Raw genomic sequence first — 21,978 nt, 5'->3', positions numbered from 1 at the left:
TGGTGTGATGTGCCATTTTATACTGTTTGATCTAGGAACCAAAATAACCAGGAGCTGAAACTTTTGAAGTTGTTCTCTGGGAGTTTTTTGGAAGATAACAAATCAAGGTAGACTATGAAAATATGCTTTCTGTATACTTTCCAGGGATATGGAAGACCAATAACTATACCTAAAGCTAAAAACATTGCCAATGCTACAGCAGTTAACTCTTAAAATTCTCTGACCACTGTCTTAAGTGTACCAGCCCAGATTGCCACATCACGGTGCAGCATGTTCAGTCCCCTCATTCTGACTCTGAGATGTCATGTGCCAAAGTCTGATTTTCGGCTCAAAATTACAGCGATATGTTACGTATTGCGGGTTGGCTGCGTGAACGAGAGTTTTTGTAAGTGTTAGCATGGAAAAGTGAGATATAAGCCTGGTGTCAGCCATGCATTCACAGTTCAAATTACTGCATCAAGGCCCAATATCACCATGTTGTGAATGCTGAGAAGTATGGGACTCTTGGTCATAGTCACCATGTATGATTTGCTTCTCAGTTAATATTTTAGTATTTGTTTAAAATTATTTTGAATGTCTGTTTTTTAATACCTTTTGACACTTATGTAAACGCAGATACGTGTACATGTGCATGTACACACACACACACACACACACACACACACACACGCATACACACACGATGTTCAAATATTTGCAGTATTGGCAGTATGTACATCAAACAAATTGATTAGCCAATGTGAGTGCATTAACCACTTACCATCTCTTGGAAGTCTAAGCAAGCAGAAAAGAGCTCTTAATAACATCGCCTTGCTCTCAACAATATAAAACCCCTATTCAAACAACCTTGCATTGCACTTCCCACCCGCAGATAGGTGCCCAACGGGGTGTGTTCTTTAACAAATTTAATCGATATTTGCTGAATCATGTGCCACTCAGTAATGTTTCTTTAGAAGGGGTTCCCGCTGTGTTGTATTGATCGGATTCGACAGTGCTATAGGTTCTGGAGCAGCTGCTTGGCTCTAGATTCTGCAGCTCAGCTGCGTCAGTAGCTCCCAGAGTCCATGATGCCACCGTTTCAATAGTCTCTGTGACCAATGAACCGTCACACGGGCAGAATTGCCTAGTGTCTTTTTGTCTAATTTGTTAATTCATCAACATGTCATCTTCATTATTGTCGTGTTTCGTTGCGGTTCTCGTAATCGCTTCTGAAAAATAAGCCACAACGACTGGGAAAGAGTACAGTGTGTACACGCTTTGCAGAGGTCAGAGTGGTGAGGTACGTCTTCTTCAGTTGTTCCCCTTTAGCTCATCTGTACACTTAAGTGGCTGGTATTCCATAGGCAGTAGCCTGTGAGATCGCTGTTTCAAGATGTGGGCTGTAGTGGTAACATAGCGGCCAAAGCTGCGCCTTTTATTTTCAATGTATCTGCTTTCAGGTTGTTTCTAAAATATCTGTGCATAAAAAGCTTAATGACTGAAAGTTACTGTATAAAGTTAACAGACCTCATTTTTGCACGAGTACATTCATGTCTGTTGTTATGTGCTACACAGAAGACTGGATTATAATCTTATACAATTACCATTAGCCAAATAACATTTTATTATCTGAGTAATAATGAATAACTTGAATCCACTTGAGAGAAAAGAGAAACACTACAACAAATTTAGTTGCATTCTGCACAATATGCAGCTTGTCTTCATTTTAATGTGTTGTGCAGCATTTTGGGGAGGTGTTTTATTCCCCTGTGCTCCAACAGGAAGTTGCTGCATACCTTCTGTGCTGAGTGGCTCCCAAAATTTTGTTTCAAAGATGACAGTTTACTCCCCCACGTAATCTGTTTGATTTGATGTACTGTAGGTTGCAGATTATAAGTGAGTGGGTGGAATAATATCTGTGTCCTCAATTTTACTCCTGTTTTTACTAGCAGATGCTGGCAGAATAACATGGCATGCACATGTTTTTTCTTTTTGTTTCAGGATTTTTAGGCCTGTTATATGTCTACACCTTTCATTGGGAACATATCAGAAAGTTGCCAGCATTATGCATTTCACTGTATTCCACATAATCCATCTGTGCATTACACAACATCTAAATTATCTGTTCAGAATAGACTAGAGCCATTTGATCTGCTCTAACATAGGTGTCCATAGGGCATAGGTGTCAATATTCAGAAGGCAGGTATACAAATTGCCAATCAGAAAAGTATAGCTTGAACAGTTTGAAGTAGGTACTTGTCAGCTCACATGTGTGCAATAACATTTTTTTTACAGCTTCTAACCATTAGGTCTGCTCTTGTCAGACTTAATAAATAAAAGAATCTGAGGATATTGAGGATACTTAAATGAAAATATGTGCCCTATTGGATCAATTTATGTATTTGCAGAACCATGACAATTTTTCCAAGGATAGTCTTAAGAATAGAAGTGTATTTGGTTGAAATACTATTATTGATTTTCTAAAAATTAACAGAAGTTACGGTAACATCAACCTATGCTATTAGGAGCTAAAAACCTGTTTTTGTGTTTGTTTCAGAGTTTGGTATTTTAAATGACTTAATATTACACAATTTAATACTAATATGTGAGCACTACTGCTCTCAGTGACAATCCCTGATTGTATGGGTATAATAAAATCTCACATTTTATTATCAGGACTACTTTAAATACCATTTCCACAAGAGCGCAGTAAATAATTTAATTAATATTTTAATATCAGACCAAATGGCTGGTACAGAGTAGTGTAAACCTTAGTGCGAAACACAAGGTCTTGTACTAAACACCAACCTCAGCTTCTAATTCCTGGACTTTGCACCTTCTATTTGATATCTTTGCCTTTTCCAGTCATGTCATTCTTAAGGAATGCATCACCTCGCCTGGAACGGTGTGAGACATGGCCTTAAAATAGTCATTACTCACATCTGAGTGAAAGCAAAGGCAGTGGTTGAGCAAAAGCAAGCGCTAGTTTCTCCACAGGCCTAGGGCCAACACCTGGGCATCATGACGAGAAAGTAGTGTAAAACTGCTAGGAGGGTGTAGACAGGAGCTCCGTCAGGTATTCAGTTCTGTAGCAGGCTGAGGGAGTTGCCAGCACCTATGATTGATGCACTTGTCCTGCAAGTCAAAGAGAGGCAAGGCTTGCTGAACCATGTGATGGATATACCAATATATTGTGTCTGCACCACTGGTGGTCAGCAGTGGTGTGCTCACTGTTTTACAACATGACAGTTGTTACATCTGGTGGCCATTTTGTGATACATTCTGTATGGTGTATTTTGGGGAGGGTTTTATAAAAAGGGACCTCTGGAAAATAGAAGTTGTACACTGTATCTTAAATTACTTCGGTTTTATGTGTCCTGAGGCTTGATTTAGAAGTAGTTTTTTTTAAAAATCACAAATCCACAACAAATAAGTGTGCTTTACCCCATTGTGTACTTGGACAAATGAGTGTGCTTTACCTCACTGTGTACTTGGACAAATGAGCATGCTTTACCTCGGTGTCTACGTTTTGGTTACCTCTTTTAAAGAAACAACCAACCAGACTCTAGACAGGTAAGAATAGGGTCCAGAAAAGGTCATTAGGTGCCCATTGCCGAGTATGCTTTTTGCTTAAATCTTTCGTTATTGATTGATGAATGCAGGATTTTTTAATCACCTTTTCAAGAAACCAAAGTCAGCTATTGACTAGTCAGACAGTTTCACTATGCCTTCAGCCTGCCTTCTCATCCACTCCCCAGACTTATGTTGTCCTACAGAAAGGGTTCAGCCAATGAACTAAATCTCTTTAAAGAAGAGAGGGATATTTAGTATAAGGAAAAGCTGGCCTTGTGGATTGCACTTTAAATGTCAAACATACAGTGAGAGAGAACAGCACTGCAACTTTTAGACAAAAGTCTCAACTTATCCCAAGTCCTTTGTAAGATGATTTTTTTTTTTTATTTCAATCTCAAAGAATTGGACCAAAGAAAATCCCTGAACAAATTAGCAGTATTCAGATACAATTGCATGTAATGTGAATGGTCAAATGTAATTGAACTTCAGTGAACAGACATGTGATTGTAGGATTGCATCATGGTGGATCTGCTCCCTCTTTCTCTCACCGTGCTCCAGTTATTTGAAGTCCAACTCTGAAGGTCAAACCCCATAATCTTAGAAAGATATTCAAGAGTAATTATACATACATGTGATATTTCAGGATAACTGAACAAAAGGGTTTTTTGTCTTTTCCTTTTCATTCATTGAAGTACAATGTAATTAAGGAACAAATAACTAGAGAAGGTAGTGAGTGCTCATTAAGTAATTTAGATTCATTTGTGCTTTGGACTCCATAAGAGGTCCCTCAATATTCTTACAGACCCATACTGACAAATGTTGCCAGATTAAAAACCACTTGATTTGACAGAAAATATCTACAGCTGTGCTTTCTAAAAACACAGTACTTTGGTAATTGATTTTGAATTAACACTTTACTCTGAACATTTTTTTTTTTTTTTTCCCATTAGGCTATTGCCCTTTTATACAATTTGTTCAAAATGGCTACTTTACTTGCAGTTTCAGACTATTAACATCAGGCCTTTTCCTGCCCTGTCAGTCTGGACTCCATGCTGCTTAGCTCTTTAGTCCTATAGGTCTGATTCCGATTCTGATTCTCATTCTGATTCTGATTCATATGATCATTTCAGACCTAGCTGAGATTTAAAACACAGTTGATTGTAATTAAGAGTTGCAGGTACAATTGATGATAAAAAAAATAAATAAATAAAAATGTGACAACCAAATATGAATTCAGCCATTTGGATGCCTTGCTCCTTAACTAATGTTAAAAATAATTTCACCATACTTTGACATATCAACAGCATCCAGACTTAATAAAAAGGTCTACAGAACAAAAATATCATGAAAATAAATAAATAAAAACGTAAAAAACTTTGAAAGCTTCATAAGGAGTGCATCACCACTTGAAACTCTAGTGGACCTTCACAGACTTTGGTCGAAGGAGTGTTTGAAATGGAGCGTGGTCCTCTGTTCACTTTGAGCCACTGAATTCTAATGGACCCTTCTGGAAGCATGGAGGCACTATGATAAAATCCCCTGATTATATAGTTGCACCAGCTAAAATAAAACTATAACCTCTCATTGGCCATCACATCAGGGTCTGTAGATGCTAAAATCACCCAAAGGACATGCCAAAAGTTACATTAATTTACATCCAGGAGTACTCTGGCCTTTACTCTGCGCATGTGGACATGACGGCCTTTGTCAAGCTTGGTTCAGATGCACACAGCAAGAAAATTGGATATCTGCCAAACGTGTTACTATTATGAAGAATAAAACCATTTCAAGATATAAAAAGTTCATACAGGAATTTGCAAAATAATAAGAAAAAGTAGCAATTTTTTATATATATATATATATATATATATATATATATATATATATATATATATATATATATATATATATATATATATATATATATAATGATGTCATACTCTCTACCAAACTACACTAAGCAACAGCCTGTTCTTCACCCAGCCATCAACTCAGCCAATCGGGGACATTCAATCAGATCGTCATCACCGGAGTATTGAACTCACCTGTGGGTTCAGAGAGATTGTTGTATATAAGAATGTTTCAAGCACTCATTCATTGTGAAGTATTGCCTGTAGAATTTCTAAGCATACCGAGCGTTATTTTCGACTAGCTTCCTGTGTACTGTACCTTTATTTTGTCTTTCTCTTTCTCCGATTTTGGCCGACCCTCTTTTGGATTTACTACCTAGTTTTTGTATTGCTCTTCTGGCTTTGGACACAGACTTTGATCTCTTTATGATTTGGATTTCCTCTTACATTACTCTTTCGATTTTGACCCTGTTATTCTGTTACCACCAATTGGAACATTAATAAAGTTACTATTCTTAATCCGTGAGTGTTTGATTCTGCCTGGCCCATCACAGAATAATTTGCCTTCATGCAGACAGCAGATTCGGAGGCCTTGAAGGAGGCTCTAACCAACCAGGGTCAGCTACTCAATCAACACCAGCAGGTGCTTGAGGGCTTCACGTGGTCAATGGACACGATTGCCAAACAACAGGTGTATCAACAGACACACATGTCTGAACTCGGACAGTGCCTCAGAGAACTAACCTCCATGCTACACGTTGACTACCACGACCCAGCTCACCCCAACGCCGGTATCCGCTGCCGCTCCCATCAGTACTCGCGTAACTTCCACACCTCAAACCCAGGTATTGATCTTGCCCGAGCAAAGGATGGTAGTTAAGTCATTCACTTTACCTGTCTATTTTGGATCACACACTCCATCCTCTATTCTCACAGCCCTAGTTGTCTCCGGTGCAGAGGGCAACTTCATACATGCCCACCTGGATCAAGAATTGGATATCCCTGTAGAACCTTTATCCAAGACCCTTCGTCTGGCTGCTCTGGCTGGATCACCAGTTGTGGCTGGTTCAGTATCACTCGGCACAGCACCCGTAAAACTCTCCACCAGCGCACTGCACTCTGAACTCATCTCATTTCTGGTCCTAAATGCTTTGTCCTTTCCAGTTATTCTGGGACTCCCTTGGCTTGAAAAACATAACCCAAGCATATCATGGCCCCAAAAGGTGATGACTCAGTGGTCGGCTCAGTATCATAAGGACTGTTTGACACTACCCATGATGAAAATATGTTCCACAACGATCGAGAGTCCTGCTGATGAACAAGCCCTTTCCCCTCCACAGGAATATCAGGATCTTGCTAGTGTATTTAGTAAAAAGAAAGCTACCTTGCTACCCCCTTAACATCCCTATGATTGTTCTATTAAACTCTTGGCAGGAGCTGCATTACCCAAGGCTCGCATATATCCTCTCTCCCAAGAGGAGGAGAGATCCATGGAACAATATATAGACAAGGAACTAAGGCAAGGCTTCATCTAGCCTTCCACTTCCCCCCCCTAGCATGAGGCTTCTTCTTTGTAAAGAAGAGGGATGATGGTCTTTGCCCCTGCATCGATTATCGAAATCGCAATCAGATTTCCAAGAAATACGCATACCCGTTACCATTCATCCCTGTGGCCCTAGAACAATTATGATAGGCTAAATACTTCACCAAATTAGGCCTCCATAGTGCTTACAATCTTATACGTATAAAGAAGGGAGATGAGTGGAAGACTGCCTTCATTACCACTAAGGGTCACTATGAATACACAGTGATGCCATACGGTCTCAGTGTAGCTCTGCCTGTGCTTCAGGCCTTTGTCAACGATGTCTTTCGAGGAGTAATAGGGAAATTTGTTATAGCATATATTGATAACATCCTCATCTACTCACCTGATCTTCAGACACACGTATGACATGTGCGATCTGTGATGAAGATTCTCCTTGAGAATGGACTTTATTTGAAGGGGGAGAAATGCGAGTTACTACCTCTACTACCAATACTACCACTACTTTCCTGGGATATGTAGTCAGCCATGGGGGAATTACAATGGACGATAAAAAGATAGAAGCCATCCTCCAGTGGCCAGTTCCTACTACCATCGAGAGGCTCCAGAGTTTCTTAGGTTTTGTAAACTTTTATAGACGTTTCATCAGAAACTTCAGCAGAAACTTCACATCCCTCCTAAGAGGGGTACCAACCAAACTTGGCTGAAATAAAGAGGCTGAACGAGCATTCATCCGATTAAAGGAGGCTTTCACCACTGCTCCCATACTTAAACATCCTGATCCTACAGTCCTATTTGTAGTAGAGGCTGATGCTTCAAGTATCAGTATAGGAGCTGTACCCTCTCAAAGACAAATAAAGAAACAAAACTACATCCAGTGGCCTAGTTCTCCTGAAAATTATCCCCGGTGGAACAAAACTATGGTATAGGAGAACACAAATTATTGGCCATTAAACTATCTTTGGAGGAGTGTAGGCATTGGCTAGAGGGGGCTAATCATCCTTTTTTAGTGATAACTGACCATCGTAACTTGGGAGTACATGCATGTGGCTAAACAATTGAATCCCCGTCAAGCTTGTTGGTCAGTATTCTTTTCAAGATTTACTTCAAGATTATGTATCATCCAGGAACTTGCAATACAAAAGCTGATACTCTGTCCTGTATTCATCTAGGGGAGACTGAAGATAAATCGGGCAATAAAGAAACCATCTTACCTGGGTGCACCTGGCGACCATACGATGGACTACAGATGAAGAAATTGATCAAGCCACGCAAGGCAATGTCACCCCACCAGAATGTCTAGCGGGCAAATGTTACATGTCTACCGCTTGCCGGGACCGTTTTATAACCTGGGCTCATTCCTCCCTCACTATGGGACATCCGTGGGAGACCCATACTTTCAGCTCCTGGCTAACCGGTATTGGTGAGAGAGTATGACCAGCGACATTCATTAATATGTTTCATCATGCTCTATCTGTAGCCAGAGTAAGACTCCTAAGACTCATCCTGCAGGAAAACTCATTCTACTTCCTGTACCTGAAAGACCCTGGTCTCGCACCGCCTTGGATTTTGTCACTGACCTCCCCTGTTCCGAAGGTAACAACGCTGTTCTCACTGTAGAGGGGTGAGGTTTGTGGCATTCCCTAGCCTACCCACAGCCTTACAAACTGCTGAAACCTTATTCACCCAAGTGTTCCATATATTTGGCATCCCGGAGGACATTTTATCCAATAGGGAACCTCAATTCACATTCCATGTTTGTTCTTCTTTTTTTGAACACCTAGGGGTAGCTATTAGCTTCATGTCTGGTTATTCACCCACAGTCTAATGGACAATGTGAAAGAACAAACCAAGAACTGAACAAATTCCTATGATGCTTTTGCATGAATAATTGATGAGACTGCTCCAAATTCCTACCTTGGACAGAAATGGAACAGAACTCACTCACTAGTTCTTCCACTGGCCTAACAACCTTCGAGTGTATTCTAGGTTACCAACCACCCCTGGCTCCGTGGACTTCTAACACATCTGATATCCTGGCGTTTGACGATTGGATGCAACGTAGTGAGAAGGTGTGGGAGGAGACACACCAACGCATCGAACACGCCCTAAAAAGATACAAAGAAATGGCAGATAGACACAGAGGGGACACCCCGACTCACCAACCAGGCGACCGAGTGTGGCTTTCCACCCGGGACTTCCGTAAGACAGGCTCCTGCCACAAATTAGGCCCCTATAAAGTATTCAAGAGCATCAACAAGGTCACACATCAACTCAACCTGCCGTCATGTTGTACTCCCTGGGCTAGTTAACATAGAGCAGTGAGTCAGGAGTAGAGACTGCGTGTTCCGGAATTCGTACACCTTGTTCTATCAGAATATAGGCAGCATGGAGTAAAATGTCTGCTTGGAAAACAATGTGCCAGTGGATGTGGAGATGGCAGGGAGTGGTACTGTAAAACAGGATAAGGCCTTTGAAAATGATTTCATGTGTTTCTTCTTAAGCCTGTTATTTCAGGTCTGCTGGATGAAGTTTCTCAGGATGATACCGTGCCAGAGCCAATTGATTATGACAGCACCCCGGTATACACAGTTCGCCGCGATTCTGGACTCCAGGAAAGGGGGAGGTTCAGTGCAGTACTTGGTGGACTGGGAGGGATTCGGCCCTGAGGAACAAAGCTGGTTCCCTCGCTGTGATGTACTGGATCCCGGCCTCCTTTCAGACTTCCACGTGAGATTCCAGGACAAGCCTGCTCCTTGTCTGTAGTGTCGCCCTCACCGCCTTCCTGCAGCGGATTCTGATGCGGGACCAGGGGCCACCATGTTGATAAGGGGTCGTCGCGGTCGTCCTCGTACCTCGGCCGTCCCGGACTGTTTGGAGGAGGGTACTGTCATACTGCCCAAATCTCTACCAAACTACACTACGCAACAGCCTGTTCTTCACCCAGCCATCAACTCAGCCAATCGGGGACATTCAATCAGATCGTCATCACCGGAGTATTAAACTCACCTGTGTGTTCAGAGAGATTGTTGTATATAAGAATGTTTCAAGCACTTATTCATTGTGAAGTATTGCCTGTAGAATTTCTAAGCATACCGAGCGTTATTTTCTTCAACTAGCTTCCTGTGTACCGTACCTTTACTTTGTCTTTCTCGTTGCCGATTTTGCCCGACCCCCTTTTGGATTTACTACCTGGTTTTGTATTGCTCTTCTGGCTTTGGACACAGACTTTGACCTCTTTATGATTTGGATTTCCCCTTACGTTACTCTTTTCATTTTGACCCTATTATGCTGCTACCACCCATTGGAACATTAATAAAGTTACTATTCTTAATCCGTGAGCATCTGATTCTGCCTGGCCTGTCACTATATATATGTGTGTGTGTGTGCGCGCACAATTTCCCAACACTAGTTCTGTTTCTTACAGTTTTCACAAGCATAGCTTTTTTTTGTCTTTTCTTTTTTTATACTATAAGTAGCAGACCCCTGTTATACAGAAACAACTCATTTCATGCATGGTGACTCAGTCAACTGTTAAATTATTTCCCCAAGAAGAATTAAGATCTAACACATTGGGGGCTCTATTCTGATGTCAGAGAATCTTGGCTGCTGCTTTATGAGGCTCTGGGCATGTAAAGGTGAAGCCTGCTAATGTGTATGCAGTGTTACCTGCTGTCTCTGGAGGAAGCTCATTGGTTTGCATTGGTTTGCAGCGAGCATTCCCAAGACTAAGTGTGACTTTTAGCAGCCTAGTCACGGGTTTACACCATGCAGAGCAGTTGATATAACCTGCAATTAGCAATCACTTTATTGTTTAATTTTGTAGTAAACCCCATAACACTGATTGACAGGATGAAGTTGCTACCGGTTGGAATGTGAAGAGTTCCACCACTGACTATAAGTAACCTGCTATAATGGGAGGTCACTCCCACCTTAAAAATGCTTTCTGTGTTCTGATAACCTGCCTCTCTTTATTGCTTGCACTTTACAATTTGTATAGACCTGACAGTAACAGAGTGGGGAGAGGGGAGGGGTGGGGGTGCTCCTTTGCTGTGCGTTTGTACTAATACTCAGAGGTGTTTAGGGTGCAGACATTTAACTTAGGATTGTTTCAAAAGCACATCCTGATCTGTTCTCTGCCAAAACATACTTTGCAGGCAGAAACCCAGTGAGCGATTTGCATATTCATCTCTGCTTGTCTTGAGGTGAATATTACTTACACTTACCCCTCGATTCAACACACTTTTCCCTATGCAACAGATATAATGCTTTAATGCTATAATCTAAAAAAAAGGGGGGAAAATAGATATTTTCCTTAATGGTATCTTGGGGGAAAATTTGTATGCGCACAGCTTTATATGGAGTTCCCACCCATGTGGGCTTGAAATTTACAGCAGTTGTACTGTGGTGCTCCAGTGTGAAAGATGAATGTGAGCAGTTCACTACTGTTACATAAAGTCCCCCAGTATCATTCAAACAGGCTGCCACTGCAAGGTAGTGTAAATAGGCCTACCTATAAATATTGATCTTATATCATTTTTCAAAGGCCTTATCCTGTTTTACAGTACCACTCCCTGCCATCTCCACATCCACTGGCACATTGTTTTCCAAGCAGACATTTCACGCCATGCTGCCTATATTCTGATAGAACAAGGTGTACGAATTCCGGAACACGCAGTCTCCGCTCCTGACTCACTGCTGTATGTTAACTAGCCCAGGGAGTACAAACATTAGCATAATATTCAGCTTAACATGTGAAGCACTGCTCTGGGATCTATTTGGGCTGGCAGAGCAGCACCCCATTACACATGGTCCGGAGACAAATACACGCATGGGCTATGTTTTTAGGGTGGTCATTTGATTTTGATTCAGCATATTTGTCCCATGAAACAATGCAAGACTGATAAGCCACTCAGGGATAAAATGTGACAAAAGCATGTAATGCCGTGAGGAGCAATAAGAGCGTCTTTGGTCCCATCAACAGGAAAAAACTGTGTGATTGATCAAAGACATGCTTGTTGTGACATGTTACTTCCCCCATTGGGGAGAATGGCAACACACGTGTCCACACTGGTATGAGCAGTATTTAATTCCAGGTGTATTCAGAGAAGCATGCACCAGAAATGATTTTACTGTTCATGGTTACCCCAAATCTACAGTACCGTGTGCTGTCTGCAGGCCCATCCCCCTTCCAGACAGAGACAGAGATGAGACAGAGTGCCTCTCAACCAGCTCAGGAGAACAGGGCTAGAGCCTTGCTCATTCCACTTCACTGTTTTTATCGCTTCACTGAAGCTGGAGCGGAGCACCCGGGGTCATCCAGCTCACACTCCTGAAATTTTGCCCAAACATTGAAGATCAGAGCAGTAGCAGCACTTAATGATGATCCCTGAAGAACATCACCAGTGTATCTACCAGAGCTTTTGTCAAAGCAGCATGCCTGATCCCTCGCCCGTGAGCCATATGGGGTCGTTCGTTCACTGGGGGCTCCGTGTTTGAGCTCGGTCTTGTTATGTCCTTGTTATTTGCCTGGGTGGTGTCAGTGGTGAGGCTGCTCTCCAAGACCTAGAGCAAGCAGCGTGTGATCACTTACTAAGCATAGCATGCTGTGCTTTCCAACATTGGTACAACAAATGTACCTAGATTGTTAGTGATTTTTTTAAAAGCATGTTTATACTTGATACAGGCTTCTGTATTTATAGCTGCCTCTTTATTCTTTTTTTTTTAAATGCTTAAAAATCGATAATATCTAATGAGGAAACCTGCCTTGTATGTTGGTATTGTGCATTACGCCTCCTTCACCTGCTCATGCTACTCTTGTCATGGAATTACCATAATTACCAGGTTCTTACTGGAAGAAAACATGGTAAAGTGTTACTCTTATATTAGTTAAATTACCTGTTGACAATGCAGGCAAGAAAATTGCAAGGTGATAAGTGAAGTGTCCAAGTGACGTATAATTTTGCACTACAGTTGTTCAGAATTGCTTGATGTTTTACATAGCTTGGGAAAAAACTTGAGAGCAACTTTACATAGAACCAGTGGTAGGAAATTCTTTCTGTGAGTCAGCACTCAGAATTTGTAACAACATTTCAGCAAGTAGATAGCATTAGTCAACAAACTATGCCAACAGCATTAGTCACCAGGGGTCATGCATAATGTCGATGATGGGCACATGTTTGGTGCTATACTGTGAAGGAGACTACACAGACAGTCCAAATTAAATTCTGTCAAATATAAAACACTGACACGCAGTCTGGTGATTAATATTGATTTCCCTAATAGAAGTTATTAATACTTGGTTATTCTGAAGATTTTGAACAGTACATCAATACTTGGTTATTAATACTTAAGAGGATTTTGAACAAATCTTAATAAAAATACAATACTTTTTTTTTTCCTTATGAAATGCAGTAGTTTCTAGTGCACCTTTAGCCTATAGACTGAAACCTGACCATGTCAAATACCTTTTAAAAATACAGTATATTGCAACACGTTGTTGATATCTTAAACAATCAGACAAAAAGCATATTTTCAATATTATGTTATATATTTGTGGTTTTCTTACAGCATTGCATATATCTGAAGAAACCTATCAAATGTATTTTATAATTTTTTATTTAAAGTTTTTATCTTAAATTTTGAAAGCTATTAAAAATCATTGAAATGTATTTTCTATTTTTGTTGCAATGAAATTGTATTGACATTTACTGAAATGCTGGCTTGGAACTTGGATTGAAGTGTTTGTCTTTTTTCCAGGTTGTCTGGCTTCATGTTGCCATCGCCGATAGTAAGTTCGGGGTCTATACTAGCACTGTGGTTCACCACAGATTTTGCTGTGAGCGCACAAGGATTTAAAGCAATTTTTGAAGGTAAGAAACAAAGGCTTTTGCTTCAGTATTTTAAAATGTTCAGATGGTTTTCTCCAACTGAGAGAGTTCAGAAGAATTCACAAAATTTGTTTGATATCTAAATGATGATATGAATCTAAATGATATGGAAAACTGTTTTCATTTCTATTTTGCAAAACTTTAAATTTACATTTATGACATTTGTCTGTGATTTCAAATTTGAAATATCAAAGATGTTACTCAAATGTCCATAGAGTTCCTCTTTATTTCGTAAATGGAAATTCCAGTCAACTCTCTCTAAGGTATTCAGCTCTTAGGCAATGTTTGTAAGCTACTTCCTAGCTTGGAAGGGGAGCAAGCCATTTTGGAACTGATATTGTTCAACTGGTCCTGAAAAAAATGCACACAAAGCCACCATAAGAAATTAGCATAATTGCACACCTGAGTAACAGTCTAAAAGAGCATAGTTCCTCACTATAGAGCCATTTCTCCCTCTAGTGGACAAAAAATGGCTGATTACTTTTGTTTGCCCTCTTAAACCTAGTTGTGGTAGAACTGGAAAAGCACGGAGAGATTCCCATGAAGGATTACTGAATGTAATAAATAAACATTTTCTTTTTCTGGCCAATGAAATTGGAATGAAACATAGCCTAAGACTGCACTTACAGTGCCAAGGGGGCAACTCATGGGCTTTAAAAAGTGCACTGCCACATTTTCATATGGTTGTCTTTTTATGATGGTCTGCCCCAGATTGATTGTAGAGTTTAGGTAGAACTCTATTTATCCTCTCTGCAAGCTTATCAATGGGTTTTTCCAATTATTAAGAAGATTAAGCAAGGCACACTAGTCTCAACTGGATCTGATTCAATATTGGCTTCACTCCTCTGAGATAATTTTCCCCCAACAAATAAACAAACAAATAAATAAGGGTGTGGACATAATCCCTGCCCCAGTACTTATTCACCTTAACGCTCAGATTTGAAATCCGGTTAGTCAGAGCCCCTCTTGTATTCTGTATATTATCACCCATCCTTTGTATGCAAACTCTTTGTGATGGAGGGATTAGGTGAACAGTCCTATAACATATCTAGTGATTTTGCTTTCAGCAGTGCTGAGCTTAGTTCAAGCTGTGCACTTTGGAAATTTATTGTGCACAGCGCATGTTGTGACAAAATGAACTTTAGACCGGACATGACTGCGAAAACCAGTGCAGTTCAGTGAAAGGAGAACCTATGCCCGTCATGGCAGTGACAAAACCTGGAAACTACACAAGTCAGGCCAGGCTCTTGGGTTTGCTCTTTTTGATGGTATGCTCACATTTTCTCTATCTCATGCAGGTCCGGGAAGTCAAATTCGGTGCAGCTTTGGGGTACAAACACCAGTTCAGAGATGTTCACAAAGTTTTAGATAGCTGGAGCTTTGCCCCACTGCCTCGTCTTTGAAAACATCTCCAATACAGCCATGCAGCGAACGTGGCTGGCTCGAGCATATGTCTGGTGACACCTGGGTTTTGTGAATGATGAACGCTTGTGTCACTGCACTGCCAGACCTATCTATAAAGAGGCCTTTTTTCATGCTTTATCCCTCCCCACTTCCCCCAATCCAGAATATGGCTCAGTGGAGCCATATTTCAGACCACTGCTGACACGGGCCTCCACACAGCTTACTATGAGAGAATCTCTTGAAGGTTTTGCACATCTGAAAGTCAGGTCTCCGATGTTCAACATCACCTATTGCTGTGTGCCAATGAGGTGCCTTCCCAAAAAAACAGTCTGTTTTTATGGCCATATGGCAATCATTGAGGCACTGCTGTGGAATGCAGATGTTGTGACAATGTGTGCTTTGTACTCACTGTGAGACAATCCTGCCCCCGGTGCAAGATATTATTCCCGCATTGCTTCAGAGGCTGCCCACAATTATGCATCACGATCTCATTACCCAGCGAAGCGGCCACTTGTCAGTGTCCTTCACTCTGTTCAGGACATTCCGGATGTGGTGAGCATGATTGGCAGGTCCAGAGCTCGTGCTTGTTCCTGCAGCTCACAAACATTGCATTTGAGGCCACATGTGACATGCTTTTTGATGCATACTGTCACGCACAAATGGAATGCTGAGAAACTGCTTTCTGATTTCCTCCCACTGGGTTGATTACATGTGTATTAGTCCATTGAAGTCGTCACTACACAACATTTCAAATGATTGTATGACCTTTCTCTGTTATGTGTTAGGAGCTGTTCACACAGCTATAAACCAATCCATCAGGCTAATTAATTTTTTATAGAGGCTATATGTTTGGTGGCCAAGATGGACAGTGTTTTACACAATGCAATTACATTGTGAATTCTAGTAGTGCTCATTTTAATTACACATCCACTATAAATTGGTTTCCAAACCATATGATATAAGATAATGGCAAATACACTAACTGGATTTGGAATTTTCATGAGTACTTACCCACAGTGAAGCTAATTTTATATTACAGATATTGAAGATGATTTTATATCATAAGATTATTATCAGACTTGTCAGATTCTCAAATACCAAACTGGCAAGTGTGAACCTCAACTATGTAAGGACAGAGGTATAATTGGTTTCATTCTCTGTTCTTACTTTTCAACACTTAGCAAGTTTCATTAGCACAAAGTGAGCTTGTGAAATGGAGATCATTATGTTTTAGAAGGCAAGCATTTATTTTTTTTAATGTTGTGCCTCAAACCGATCATGCTGTTTTCACGCACATAAAGTGGCCATTGTGTGATTTGAGTCTTCCCTAATGCTCAAATATTTGGATGGGACTCGGAAGTACCAGGTTGTTGGAAAGAAGCCTGGGGATGATGGGCTAGATCTGGGGGAAAAAAAACAAACAGTGGCTTGGAGGCGCTTAAGCCCATAATGTGCACATCTAAATGTGAGTAGCACTATTTCATCTACCCCATTCACTGCTGTTTAGATCATGTCATCCATAATCATCCCACAGGTTTCCCAGCAGCCTTTAGAGCAAGGTGTATGGGCCATTACACCAGACTAATTGTAATCTATTTGCCTGCAGAGTGCTGAATGGCACAGCAGTGTGCTAGAAGAACCTAGAACCTAGAAGCAATTTTCCCTTCCTTGATACTCCCAGAAATCTTAGATGGCAGTTTGTTCATTTGATCAGTAGTATAGTAGTTAATAAAGAATGCCTATACCTGTACTAATTTGCATCATAATCTTGTCAGATTTCATATGCATTGTTATTAGTAAGGCATTTTATATACAGTTATTAGTCATATTATAGTTATATTAAGTAATTGTGGTTTGATGCTTGATTTAGATCTTATATCACCAATTTGGTTGGCGATATAAGTTGGAATTAAGACAGTGAACAGCCCTTACAAAATTGTGTTCTTATGTACAATTTTATATACTTACTATTTTCAGCTCCACTAACTCACAGAATAAATTACTAAATATCATGTACATAAACAGAAACGTTAAACTCGATACAAGTTTGTACAAGCAAAGCAAAGCAAAACATATATTCTTTTTTCTGTATTTTCTGATATTAAGCCTATAAGCCTATAAGCAGCAGATGCGAATTTACACATAGGTTACATTAGGCAGCTGGAGAGTATGGTCAGCACTGAGCAACAGTGAAAGCATATGGCTTGTCAAGTTTGAGTTAAAAGTTAAAACTGAAGTTTTTCAGTTATTCAGACTCTTTATGCTTCAAAATGTAGGGTTGGTATCTATTGAAATATGAATTCTTGGCAGCCTTGCTAATGAAAATGAAAAAAAAAATGAGAGAAATCTAACCTTTTACTTAGATTTAAACAAATCTAAAGTAAAGATGTAAAAACAATTGCTATGAACATTTAATACAATCATAGAAATTGTTAGAAATAGTGTCAGCACCATTGGCCAATGTGGTAGAAAATCAGGGAATACATGAAATGGAAGGAAACAAATTGTGTTGACCTTCAAAGATCAGGCAATACATATAAAAAGACTTGAAAATCTGAAAATACTTATCACCTCTAGGGAAATAATTGTTTCAGGCAACTGTAGCTGCACAGTCAGGACTAAGATTCAAAACTTTCTTGAAGGATTAGTTACAACTGGATCACAGTTGCAAGAGTTGGTTGCGTTACAAGCATAGTTCAAATTATGGGAAAGATATTTAAATATCTTTCTTAAATGTAATTTTAAATATTACATTTGATGTCTTGTATTCATGGATGGAAGGCTCACGTAATACGATTTCAGACACCCTCAGATTAGACTATACCAATTCTTAACCTTGATGATAGATTCGTCTGCCGAGCCGGCCTCTTGCCATTCATTACAGTGGCTCACGTTGTCATTGAATGTAGGTTAATGTATGTATGTATGTGTGTATGTATGTATGTAGCTAGCCCAAAAGTGTAGGCTAAGTAAGTACCTTCAGAGTTTTTGAATTACACTGTGACAAGTGCCTATGGATGAATGCTAACGTTAGTTACTTTCGAACTGTTAGGGCAGTGGTAGCTCACTGATTAAGGTATTGGACTTGTAATTGGAAAGTTGCTGGTTCAAGTCCCACTGTTGGCCCCTGAGCAAAGCCCTTTCACCTCAATTTCTCAAAGTGTACTCAGCCATAATTGTAGGTTGCTTTGGATGAAAGTGTCAGGCAAATGTAAATTATCTAATGTTAGTTAGCTAGCACATGTGCTCAGTCATTAGGCAAGGTACCTAGGACTAGTTGTTAGAGGTGATTTTGACATCATTATAGAGTTTATTTCATTTCAATAGCTGTTTGTGTAGCTATGGTGATGTAGTTGGCCTTTTATCTTTTTAATATTAGCTTTTATAATAGGCATCCCCTTGATTTTCCCTAGGAATTCAGGGGTTTTAACGTTACCTGGGTGGGTAGTTAAACAATATTAAAAGCCAAGTGTGCTGAGTAATTGTATTAGTTCGAGGGTATGACCACTTTCTTGAACTCAGATTAGATTTCATTTCCAGAGTCAACATGAACAAAAGTACAGGAGCTATATAGCGCTTTTTTGGTGCTAAGCCTCGCTGTGTCCATCCCGGTCCTCTGATCCCACTGAATACCTGTTGGATGAACTGAAGAGGAGAGTCCACAAGCAAAGACCAAAGGATCTGAAGAGACGTTATATTAAATAATGGTCTCAGATCATATTATGTCTTTTTCCATCTCATCCAGCATTGTAAGAAGAAGTTCTCTTTCTTGATGTGGGCAGAGGGTGCCAATAACAGTGACTTTTATTTATATATATATATATATATATATATATATATATATATATATATATATATATATATATATATATATATATATATATGTATATGTATATGTATATGTATATATGTATATGTATATGTATATGTGTATGTGTGTGTGTGTGTGTGTGTGTGTGTGTGTGTGTGTGTGTGTGTGTGTGTGTGTGTGTGTACATTACTAAAATGTTAGATTTCACACATATATCAGGTTTAAGTGGATACACAACAAAGGCAAAGGCATTTTTCATTGCCTTTTTCACTCATCTTCACCATGTGTCCCAATAAGAGCAGTGTAGAGTTTGGTTTGAAACTTTTAGATGTAATTCATCACACTGTAGATAAGCTGTCGTGGTGGAATTCCCATTATCTCTGCACTAACATCTTTACATTCTGCCCTCCTCCTCAGTGATCGCTTCTGTCTGTGTACACGGTGGTCTTAAATTGTTTTAATCATACGGAAATAATGCTTGTTTGCTTTTGAGATCACCTCAATGAGTGCTTGGTCCTCATCTTCAGTTATTTAAATTAATCATCTCATCAGACCTTTATTGAAAAGATTCAAAGAAATTTTCTCTCTACCATCACTACCAAGACTTAGATAAGGGAAAGCTCCAGCAGGGCCTTGCTCCAGAAGATATAAATCAATCAATTTCCCTACCCGTGGCCGGACCCTAGGATAGTAGCTGGCCTGTCAAATGTGATGACAGTCTGACCAACATTTAATCAACCCTGCAGAACCAGGATATGGTACAAAGGCCAGACAAGTGGAAAGATTTGATTACACTCAGGGACTCCCTTTGGTATTCATGGATACTCCTGTTTCTCTTGCTGGACAGTGCCCTAGTCATATGGTGGTTCTTTCACTGTCAAGGCAAGACTAGGGAAGTCTTCAAACCATCTCTAGAGCACAGGTAGGAGACAGTGATGAAACTTTTAATTAGGCTCATTGACCAGAGAGATAGCTATTTGTTCTGTATGAAAATGGCACTTAGGTTCTGTCTTGGAGTTGGGAGTCTAGCACAGTTTGGGGATTTCCTTCCTCAAACACATCTGATTAAATTCACCAGTTTATTACTAGGTACAGTAGGTGTGCTATAGCAGGTAAATAAAAAGGTGCTGCGGTTCACGTAGTATGGATCATCCTCAGCAGGCATAAGCAGGACTGCATATATATGTGTACAAGCTGTTGTGTGTGTGTGTGTGTGTGTGTGTGTGTGTGTGTGTGTGTGTGTGTGTGTGTGTGTGTGTGTGTGTGTGCGCAAATTATATATGCAAGGAGTAGTGTTTCAGAGCATAGTTCTGAGATTGTGTGATTTTTGGCAGAAGAATGGCTATTGAAGACACAAAATGATGTCACACAGGCTACTAACACACCAGTTATCATTGTTTATCTCCCAGTCACACATACAAAAATGTATAAAGCAAAAGAAAGAGTTCATTAATTAAGAGTTCATTTAAATGTTATTGTAGAGACTGTCCTTTTCCACACTAGGTGTGGTGAATATGTATTGTCACTAGCTGGACTCATGTCCATTCCCAAAGATTTTTACAAAATCAATCTAGACAGAGGTATAGGTCTTGATGAACCACAGCACAAGCTGTTGTCATCTTGGTGGGTTAATGGTGATAAACTATCACAGCCATTGTTCACAGAAAAAAACTGAATTAGTTTGATCCTGAGGTAATAAAAAGAGTGTTAACAGGGAAAAGAGGCCTAACAGTGCATTAGACATGTTAATAATGAGGGAGTATGTTCTTTGTCCTTTCAGAATGATTTGCGTACAGGGCAGAAGCCTCTGTAGAGGCCTCTGCAGGCTTCAGAAAAGGATCCTGGGTAGGCTTTGGTGGACCTCAGGGTAAGATATATGACCTCCAGGCTAAGGACCATGTAGAAAAACAATCTTCTTTAGGACAAGGTTAAAAGAATTCTTCTTTTCTTATGTTGACTAATGTATAGTTTGGATGTAATGGTGGCAAATTCAAACACTAGTATGTAAAAAGGTGGGGTGAATATATAATCACTTCTGACCAATGTATAAAAATGTGGGTTCTTTGATTGATTGTTAGACATTCTCCGGAGGGTGCCTCAATGATGCTTGTTAACGTTAAGCTGCATTAAAGGACAGGACCAGCTATTCTGTTTAACAAATTCTGAAGTATGCATCTTCATTTTATATTTGAGCATATAACGTATAAAGTAAATAAAGAATGCATAGAACTACAGAATGGATAGAAGCACAATTTCCCTCCAAACACAACTGCAGAAAATGGGTTGCTCAGAAATATAAGTCTAAAAATAAAACATTTGGCTATGATTATATGCAGCCTGATAATCTGTTTATAATATAACTAATAGCTCAAAGAGAATAGAATATGTCCATGTATGCACCTCAATCGGAATAGACTATTCCGATTAGGGCCATTCTGAATACAGTTTAAATCCAATTGAACGAAGTGGGTAGACCTTTAATAATCTGTTAAATAGAAGAATAAAAGCCATGTAAATGCCTGTATCTGGAACTATTATTGATCGGAATCTTTGAGTATGTTCTGCATAAAGAGAGGCATTCAGCATGAAGAGAGGCATGTATGTGTCTGCAGCTGCAGACGAGGCAAAGTTTATATTTCAAACATTAAAAGCCTTAAAAGAAGTTAAGATGGATGGCCATAAAGCTTGCAGTAATGAGCTCTTCAGACAAGTAGGTTATATGAGCAAATGAATGACAGTGGGTTTACATAAACTGTAGAACAAATTAAAGTATATATGTCAACCTCTTGCCCCTTTTTTAATAAATATGTGAAGTATGTTTTCCTTATTCTTCTATAATTTTAGAGTAATTAAAAAAAAAACAAAAAAAAAACAAACAAGTGTGCCAAGCCTGACTGGACACGTGCTGCTCTCTGTCATTGTAGTGCA

The 21,978-nt window shown here is 39.8% G+C and overlaps 1 protein-coding gene across 1 annotated transcript in view; it reads left to right on the top strand.

The window, feature by feature from the left end:
- Nucleotides 1-21,978, top strand: part of LOC113585753 (CUB and sushi domain-containing protein 1) — a 266,455-nt gene that overhangs the window by 91,590 nt on the left and 152,887 nt on the right. The window contains exon 3 of the mRNA XM_027023454.2: nt 13,705-13,817. Coding sequence (XP_026879255.2) covers nt 13,705-13,817 — 113 coding nt within the window. The remainder of the gene's footprint in view (nt 1-13,704; nt 13,818-21,978) is intronic.

Source organism: Electrophorus electricus, chromosome 11 (genome assembly GCF_013358815.1).
Source record: "Electrophorus electricus isolate fEleEle1 chromosome 11, fEleEle1.pri, whole genome shotgun sequence".
NCBI classification, from domain to species: domain Eukaryota; kingdom Metazoa; phylum Chordata; class Actinopteri; order Gymnotiformes; family Gymnotidae; genus Electrophorus; species Electrophorus electricus.
Note: the sequence above shows the minus strand (reverse complement) of the source record. Positions and strands in the feature narration are given on the sequence as shown.